We start from the raw sequence: 9399 nt of genomic DNA on the forward strand, positions 1-9399 counted from the left end.
TCCATAGCACCTTCCAATTTCGATTAGTCTATCAATCATACCCTGTAGCACAGTTTCTTCCTTAGCCATTAACACAAGGTCATCTGCATATTTCACAGTTTGAATAATTTGCCCTCCTAATTTGAAGTCTCCAAGCCCGTCCAGGGCTTCTTTGGTAAGGCATTCGCTGTACAAGTTGAACAAAATTGGTGATAAACGGCATCCTTGTCGAACTCCTCTTCCAATCTTCAGACGTCTTGTCTCCCCTCAGTCCAGTCGCACTCTAACTTTCTGATCCATATACAATTTACTAATCAATCTTCTTTCACGCCAATCGATACCTGTTTCCTTTAGGATCTGCATTAATTTGGTCCAATTTACACGGTCAAATGCCTTCTGCCAGTCTATAAAGCAAGCACACAGTTCTTCATCTATCTCCAAAGTTCGTTCTGCTATAATTCTCATCATCCCAATTGCATCCCTGGTTCCTTTTTCTCTTCTAAATCCAAACTGATCCTCTCCAAGTATATCCTCTATTTTCCTTTCAATTCCTGGATGTATAGATCTGCATATTTTTTATTTTGGTACTACCTGGAAGTGAGTGGTCAGCTTTATGCCTGGGCCATTTTACCCACAGGGAAAAAGGCCCTCCTGGTACCCATCAGACAGGAGATTGGTTGGGCCCCAGAACCAGTCTGAACAACATTGAGAAGAGAATAATCTTGCCCTACTAGGACTCAAACTCCAACCCCTTCATTAGCCAACCCATAACCAGTTGCTGTACTGACTGCGCTATCCCAGCTCAAACATATATATTTTAAATGGCTTACCGAACTAATTGCATAAACCAAACACATTTTTCTTTCTTACAACTTTTTCAATTCCCCAATATTACACTTTTCTTCATTTTATGTCAATTTTAAGTAGTCCCCTCTAAGGCAGCGTCCACACAAGCGCACAAAATGCGTCCATTGTAACGAGTGTCATGACATCCGTTGTAAAAATAAACAAGAGAGGTGAATGCTACGCTTTCTTATGGCTCCATTGTAGACAAAACTACGCACTGCATTCTGCAACTGTTTGGTGTCCTCAGCAACGTCCTCAGCAAAGTACGTTCATTATAATGGGCGCATTTTGTGTGCTCGTGTAGACGCTGCCTAAAGTGTAACATTGAGGTTTTACTAACAACACTGACGACTCTGATTTATCGATAAAGAAAAGATGGCAAAATTGGTCTCAAACAGTGAAAACATCAAGGTGAATGCCTGCCATCTGAAAGAAATTTCAACATTATTTTTACCAGTGCTTCAGAGACTGCTTTGGAGCTTGAATATGGGTCTGCATAGAGTGAAGCCAGAAACTAACTGAACTATGGCAGAACTCTACTCTAAGCTCATAATGTTCACTATAACAATAAAATTACTGTCAGATTTTCTTTAAAATGATCTTGTACCTTTCTGACTCACTTCAAGCATTTGGAATAATATGAGGGCCATAAGCAGCAGGCTTCTGGTCAGTACCTGAGTGAAGATATGGAATGATATGGAACATCATGGTTATGTCCACAAAGCTGGTAGCAATCCTCAACAATGCCCCAAGGAGCTATGCCAATGACAATCACTTGTGCACTACTTTTGACATTTTCCAGCAGGAGTGCATCGCCAATCTGTCTTGTGACACCTGTCAACATTTATAAGTTACATACATTTCTCAGGTGAACAGGCAACAGAAAGCAGTATAAGTCTACTGAATTCTTCTTATAAAGTATGTGCTGTAATATTTTCAAACCGAGTAAATAAAAGGGTGCAAAATATATTAAGAGAAGGTCAAATTGGCCTCAGGGAAGGCTGCTCTTGCTTAGACTGTTTTTACAACAATCCAACTAATAGAAAACAAGGAAAGAATTCAACCTTCCTATGAATACTGCATTCACAGAATTAATAAGGACCAAAGTAATGACTAACAGTATCATACTAGAGCAAGTTACTAACTTTAACTACCTTGGATATCAGTTGGTCAGCAATAAAAATTATGATTTACAAAACACACTACAAAAATTTGTCTCTGTGAACAATTAAAAGACACATTGCCGAACAAAACTCAATGTGAGACATGCTAAAATTCTACAAATTTCTAGCATTACCATCTATCTTACATGGCAGAAAATGCTGGACTTTAAACCTTTTCTTGTGTATTATTTTCTCATGATTTTCCTAAAATAATGAAATTTTAGAGTAGAAATAAGAAAAAACATAAGAAAATTACTTTCCTTAGCCAAGCGAAAGTCAAATAACACAGCAGCAGGACATGATTACTTCTTGATATGGACTAAAGCCGAATATCTCACTATACTATATGATTCTTACAGTCCACCTGGTTCAGGGTAGTCAAGTCATTAGGATGAACAAGTAATGCAGGTGGAGAAAACAATACATGCATACAGAATTTTGATATAAAAGCAGTCACTTCAAGAATGAGAGATGGAAGGGTGGTATTAAATTTTATTTCAGGACTGAGGAAATGACAGATTCCAATGAGAGGCATGACTGTAGTGCTGTAAGCCAGGCGCCTGTCAATACTTGCACTTGTTATCACATTACAGTGCTTCTTAATAAAACTTTCACCCATTGTTTTACAGTGTCTAGTATAAAGAGAAGAATATGCATTTGTTTTCTGAAAAGAGGGTGCTGAAGAGAATATCTGGACGTGATGGTTAGAGAAAGGAAAAAGAGGCTGTAAAAACTGCACAGTGTTTCACACTTTGTACTCTTGGTGAAATATTATTACAGCAATGGACACTGTTAAAGATAATCCTGGTATAAAGAATTAACAAACATCACAAACTTCTAGAGATCAATATTATGGTGATTACAGTAATGAGGATGAGGTGGGAGGATGTGAAATGCACACATCATGTTGGTTGGAAAACCTCAGAGAATGGGATTACATGACAGCCCCAGGTGAAGTTTAGAGCATAAAATAGAAATGAGTGTTGACAACATAGGGTACGTGGGAGTGGACTGACTTCAGCTCACTGAGGATAGAGTCCAGTGTCAGGCTCTTGTGTATTGAGTAATGAACTTTCAGGTTCCATACAACTTAACCAGCTAAGGGACCATAACTGTTTCAAGGACACTGACTATGGAGTTAGTTTCAACATTACAACACACCTTTATTTAAGCCATCAGTGAAGACCCATGCTCCAGTGGCTCCTGCAATCTTTGACAGGCTCTTGTGCAAAACTCTTCCAAGCTTGCGCTGCTGACCAAAGTTGGATTTGCCACCCTCCACTGTAATGACCAGTTTTGGCAGCTCCAAGCCCCACTCCTTGGTGAACAGCTGCATAATGAGTTCTGGTCTGGTGTCATGTGCCAGGCGCACATACTGCAACATAACCAATGGATATATACACAGCTGGGAATTTCTTGACCAGCTAAATAACTATCTCCTTTAAACAGAGGCAGTACACAATGGAACTGTTTGCTCTTAAATGTATATCATTGTTAAGGTAGTTCAGAATACTCCAGCTTTCATAATGTCACAAATCATTTTGCTTACCTGTTTCAAGTCAGGGGCATTACTGCTTGAATCAAATTGCTTGATTGCATATGTACAAGTATATTGTTTTCATTATAATTTAAAAATCGTGCTGTTAATGACATAGGGGTGGTTGGGCTGAGTGCTTTCCTTTTTTTTTTCTTTCTTTCCAAAATATGAACTTATTTTCATTTTAATTTATTCTGATTTTCCATCTACTGGACCAGATTTGAGAATGTAAAGCAATAACTACATACAGAATACCTCCTTCTTACGTGCCATATTTTACATGATGGTTTTCATACATCAAAGTAAGGAAAAGTTCATATGAATATACATCCTGGTAGCCTTCCTCAAAGAGCTACAGATATTCTGATCTGTGGCTATTCTGATTTCAACTTCCATGGTCACACCTAAAATTAGCGATCACAAACTGTATTCCTATGGTTACCAAGGTGCTTGCGAAAGTAACTTTTTATGTTGGTGAGGACTTTTTACAAATTTGATAATATTTTGGAACTTGGAAGGAACACAACTCCAAGCAGTATTTTCCAATCATTTAATTTACTGAAGTTTGTTTGATTCTGTCTTCAGTACCTTCCCAGGACTTTGTAAGGTCGGATATATGACACACTGAAAAAATGAAACAGTAGCAAACCCCCTCATGGTAGTTTTTACAATGAATCCTTGTGATTTCAGTCTTCCTTCTCCACTAGCAGTCTGAGCTCGATTTGTCAGCCGCTCAATAAGCATAATTTTACTGTTGCAAACCACCTCTTAAAAACATGGTATTATTAGGTGTGAAGTTTTTATTCAGAGTTAATGCAAGTCTTGATAAGATATGTTGCATTTTATACTGTTGTTGTCTTGCCATTTACTCATATGAGTGGATCAGACTCTGCTAAAAATATACAATTTAAGTAGTGAGAGGAAGGAACAGTTTTGTTTCGAATGTGTTAAAGGACAGTGCATGTGTTTGTTGTGCTGTGCTATAATTTCTGCAACCAAATGCACAATGTCAAGAGAAACTTTGAAACTAACCACAAGATTCTGACATAAACTTCTCTCTCAGTATTGATGTAAGGAAAAATAGTGTGTGTGTGTGAGACCAAAAAACTGAGCTCTCATTTCAAAAGTCCATCTTTACTAGGCCTGTTCAACAATCGAAGCAGTGCAAGTTGGCGTCTTGTAAAGTCATTTATGTTCTTTTGAAACCAAAGAAAATATTATGAGGAAAGTAAAATAAAAGTAAATAAAAGTAGGATTACTGTTTTAAAGTTTTGGAAACACGGCAGAAATTGCACCATCGATTAAAGTTATCCAAGTGTCAGCTAATGCAATAATGAGAAATGAATCGATTTCACATACACTTAGTTATGAATGACCTAAAAACATGTGTCTTTATTCAATATATTTTGATGGTCTACAGACATGGCTAATACTGCCCAGGTGGAAGTAAGAGGTAGAACAGTCTTCAGTGCTTTGACAAAGGAAGAAATACATACAGTTCTTCTTTTGAAGGAAAGAACGAGATGCAGAGATGTTTTCCATGCCTTCAAAGAGTATGCTTCTGATATCAACTACAGCTCCAAAAAACTCGTGTTAATATCAAATGATGAGTATATGCAAAAATGGTTCTGTAAGTCTCATCAAGAAAGATAAATTAATCCCAGTGGCCATTGCATACACTATATTATTCAATAAGGAAGCCCTGTCTACAAATGTGGTCAATTTTTAGCATATAACAAACATATTAGCTAAAATACGTAATATACTCCATTCCATAAGTTTTGAAACAGGCTTTTCAACGCTGCCCTGGAAGGTGTCAAATCAGATTACTTTGAGTGTATTAGTGCTTTTTGTCTACATTAAACAAGGTCCGGCAGGGAGCTGTGACATATTTTTGATGGGCATAAAAATGGGGGTAGGAGGACTAGCGCATGTGCAATGGTTGGCAGTTACTCGCTGTTAGACGCCATTTCAGTAGCCATGGAACCATGTACGATTGAACACCGCGCCTTTGTTTTTGAGATGTTTATTAAAATGGGTATTTCGGCGCATTTTCACTTGACAGGAAGCGTCAATAAACAAAATTTCTGGTATTGGTCGACAAACAATCCCCAAGAACTCCATCAAAGATCCCTATATTGCGCGCGAGGCACTGTGTTGTGTGGAACTGCCCGATTTGGCGTAATTGGGTCTTACTTTTTCATGGAAGGCTGATGCACTGTAACAGTAAACTCACAACGTTATGTGACAATGTTGTGCGAGTTCTTACTGTCTGAATTGCGAAGACGTTGCATCGACCTCACTAAAGTTTGGTTTCAACAAGATGGGGCTACTTGCCATACATCAAGAGAATCAATGACCTTACTGAGAGAACATTTTCCTGGGCACTTGTTTCAAAGCATGGGGATGTGGAGTGGCCCCCTCGATCCCCAGAACTTTCGACGTGCAATTAATTTTTATGGGGCTACCTGAAAACTAAGGTTTACATCGACAAACCACGCACTCTTGAGGCCCTTTCAGATGCCATCACCCAAGAAATTCAAGCAATTCCACTTGCTAAGTTTCAAAGGACTATGGGCAACTTTCTGCTCGTCTGCAACAATGCTTGGACAATAACGGTCTCCATTTGCATGATGTTATTTTCTGAAAGTGAATTTAAATTTCCTTATTTTTTGTTATAGAATCTTAAATGGAATTATACATGTACTCTTTAAAAACATTAAAATTTGCTATTCGTCAACAAATAACTGTGTACTAGTTTTCTGAAAATCATCACACCTCCCTGCCGGATCCTGTAGTACTATGTATTCATAATAAGTTTGCCAAGTATTGTAAACACGAAAACAAATTTTTGTATCAAATGGGCATCTACCATCACCAAGTGGCACAAAGAAAATGCTCTCATTATGTCAGCTTTTTAGAAAGTGATGGAATTAGCGGACACTTTCTAATGATTACTACAATCTAAAAAAGCCCTCAAGGTATATTTCCTTATGAACTTTTTGCTTTCTTGATTATCAGAAACCAGTCCATGAAGTATGCACATTTACAATTACTGTTTATGCGATGTTAAAATATTTCACAAGTTTTAGACTACAAAATATAAGATGTAAACAAGTTTCAAAATTATGTGAAATGTTCGGTTCTTGATAAAATTGTTATGATGTATGAAACATGTCATGACTGGTAATAAGTTGGACCATACTCATATCTGTGTTGTGCTCACCTGTGCCTTGCGTTTGTGTGTTCCACTCTGAAACTCAATTGTACCAAAAGCATCAGTAGGCAATAGCTGTGTGTGTGTGGATGGCATCCATAACTCCTCTTCCACTGTTCTGTTGCTGTCAGCATCATCAAGGCCACCACAGTGTAAGCTGAGTGGCCGATTGCAGTAGCACCTGTAGAAACGCGCACTCCAATGAAGTACACATATTTGAGATTTTGTATACTGCTGGCACTGACACTCATTTATTGCAGATACAAACCCATTTCCAACCCCAGATGACATATTTTCAACTGTTATTTCTGAATAAGCATTCCTCCACAATTTCTGAACTGAAGTCAACTGAACAGCTAGTGAATAAAGTACTTAAAACCTGAAGATGCTATGAACAAAACTAATGACAGAACATTCAATATACAAGATCTGAGGCCCTCACAATGGTGAGTATAAAGAATGTGGTCTCTGGCATTCAAAGATATGTACTCTTCTAGAGGAGAACTGATATTTCAGAGGAACCAGCTGCCTCCATCTTCAGAAAAGCAACTTGAACTTGAGGTTTAAACCAAGACCAATAATTTTCACATCTATTTACACAACACAGATTAAGTTACCATTTTCCTTTGTATCTTTTCATAGAATGCATCCTGTTGTGTGTCATGCAAAAGATATACAATGGGACAGTCTACACAACAATAATTTTGAAAAAGACAAAATAGACACTACTGTGTCAACATTTGTTTTATTAGCTGTCAGTGGTAATGCTACAGGTTTCAACCCTTTTCTTGGGTCATCTTCAGCATCCATATTTTGTTTCTATAGATTTTATACTAACAAATGTTAGTTAGTACAAACTCCATACAAACATTATATGGTCCCAAACTGAATGATGAAGCAATTCAGGATCGGGTACCAATATTCTTGTATGCCTGAAGATGACCCAAGAAAAGTGCCATAACATGTGGTGTTGCCACCGACAGGTAATAAAACAAATGTTGACACAGTAGTGTCTATTTTGTCTTTTTCAGAATTATTGTTGTGTAGACTGTCCCATTGTAATCTTTCATTCTCCTTTGTATAATTGCACAATAGATCACTGTGGTTGTGGTGCAAGGGCCAAGAAGGCCCACCCCTTATACATTCATTCAAATATTTATTTCACTGTACTGATGTTTAAAATAAATATGTATACGAAGTATACGAGTATGGCAGACTGTATCAAAGTTCTATACATTGAGCCTTCCTTCCTTGGAGGAAGCTGATAAATTTCAGTGAGCTTCACATGAATTACCACAGTTAAATTCAACTGAAAATCTATAAATTCAAAATAGCAAATTTTACTGAAATCTGTGAAACACTTCAGGAGATGCAAATGGACATTACTTCCCATTACTCATTCATTTTGGGCACTGGTACAGAATGAATATCTCACAAAATATACTACAGATGCTTGTTTACTGACCACAGAAAATGTGTCTGATTACACATGAATATCCATTCAGAATTATTACTTCCTAACCTAGATGTTGTTTAAAATTAACCTTAAAGCTACTAAAATTGTGAGTTGAGGTACACCTTCCATGGTATATTGCTTATTTAGTTAAGCACAGGGACAACTTTACCTTTTACCTTACTACTAGAATTAATCTACCCTGAACATTATCTGGACTATACAGTCACTGATGCCGATACACGTATAACCACATACAGCACTGCAGTATAAACCGGTATAGACACTGACAAAGGAATAACAAAGATAGAAAAAAATAAGAACACAAAATCCAGAAATGAATTCAATATTTCAGTATAAATAGGTAATCATCTTAGGAATAAGATAAATAATTGGACTTATCACGTGGAAATGATGAAAACTCACTGCATACCTAGAAAAAGAAAAATTAATACCAGCAAACCTCTATAAAGTCGGTTAACTCTTGCAACTAGTGGACCACACATCTCAAGACCGGAAATATCGAAGTTAAAAACCTATGGGAAAAATTTAATTCATCCATGATGTCTTGGAACATTGGTCGGAAGACTTGGCCTTTAAAATACGTTTTAACTGTGTACATAAATAGAAATATAAAGCATAATAAAATGCAACCTAAAACATTAAAGAAATACGCCACAAAACGAGTGCAAAATGGATATGCTACCTTCTAGAAAAATATTTGTCAAGCGGCGATTGAACATACGTAGCCTTCTTTTGTCGCAACTTTACCTTGTTTTATACATTCATTAGATCTGAACAGAATTAGTCGTACCGGAGACTCGTTGAGGCCTAAGAGTCTGCCGATGCTTGCCATTGACATCGGTTTTCCTTTTGGACATCGTAAACTTTTACACAATATTAATTATTACTTAGCGTGAAATACTGCGACGGGAAGACACAGCTATAAAGCACATTCCTGCAATAGTGGCCTAAGAGAAACTGAGCTTATGGTGGCGTAATTGAAGGAGGAACATAGAGTGAGGGTGTTTGAGAACAGTGTGTTGAGAATATTTGGACCGAAGAGAGATGAAGTGACAGGAGGTTAGAGAAAACTGCACAATGAGGAGCATTATAACTTCTACTCTTCTCCAAGTATAATTAGAATGACACAGGAAAAAGACACAGCACGTGGTTAAATAGAAGAAAGCCGATTTGAGAGAAA

At 37.4% G+C, this 9399-nt stretch overlaps 1 protein-coding gene across 7 annotated transcripts in view; it reads right to left on the minus strand.

Moving 5' to 3' along the window:
• The window catches only part of LOC111868879 (transient receptor potential cation channel trpm), a 77282-nt gene that overhangs the window by 35760 nt on the left and 32123 nt on the right, over nt 1–9399 (minus strand). For 2 of the 7 annotated variants that reach the window (XM_023859934.2, XM_023859933.2), the window contains 3 exons: nt 6752–6923; nt 3150–3363; nt 1500–1659 (listed from right to left, as the gene is read on the minus strand). In XM_023859934.2, the coding sequence (XP_023715702.1) occupies nt 1500–1659; nt 3150–3363; nt 6752–6923 (546 nt within the window). Of the gene's footprint in view, nt 1–1499; nt 1660–3149; nt 3364–6751; nt 6924–7010; nt 7081–8628; nt 8702–8901; nt 9270–9399 lie in introns of those variants that run through there. The other 5 variants (XM_023859937.2, XM_023859939.2, XM_023859938.2 and 2 more) reach the window with 5 other exon arrangements.

The sequence above is a fragment of the Cryptotermes secundus genome, unplaced genomic scaffold, assembly GCF_002891405.2.
Source record: "Cryptotermes secundus unplaced genomic scaffold, Csec_1.0 scaffold592, whole genome shotgun sequence".
Lineage (NCBI taxonomy): Eukaryota > Metazoa > Arthropoda > Insecta > Blattodea > Kalotermitidae > Cryptotermes > Cryptotermes secundus.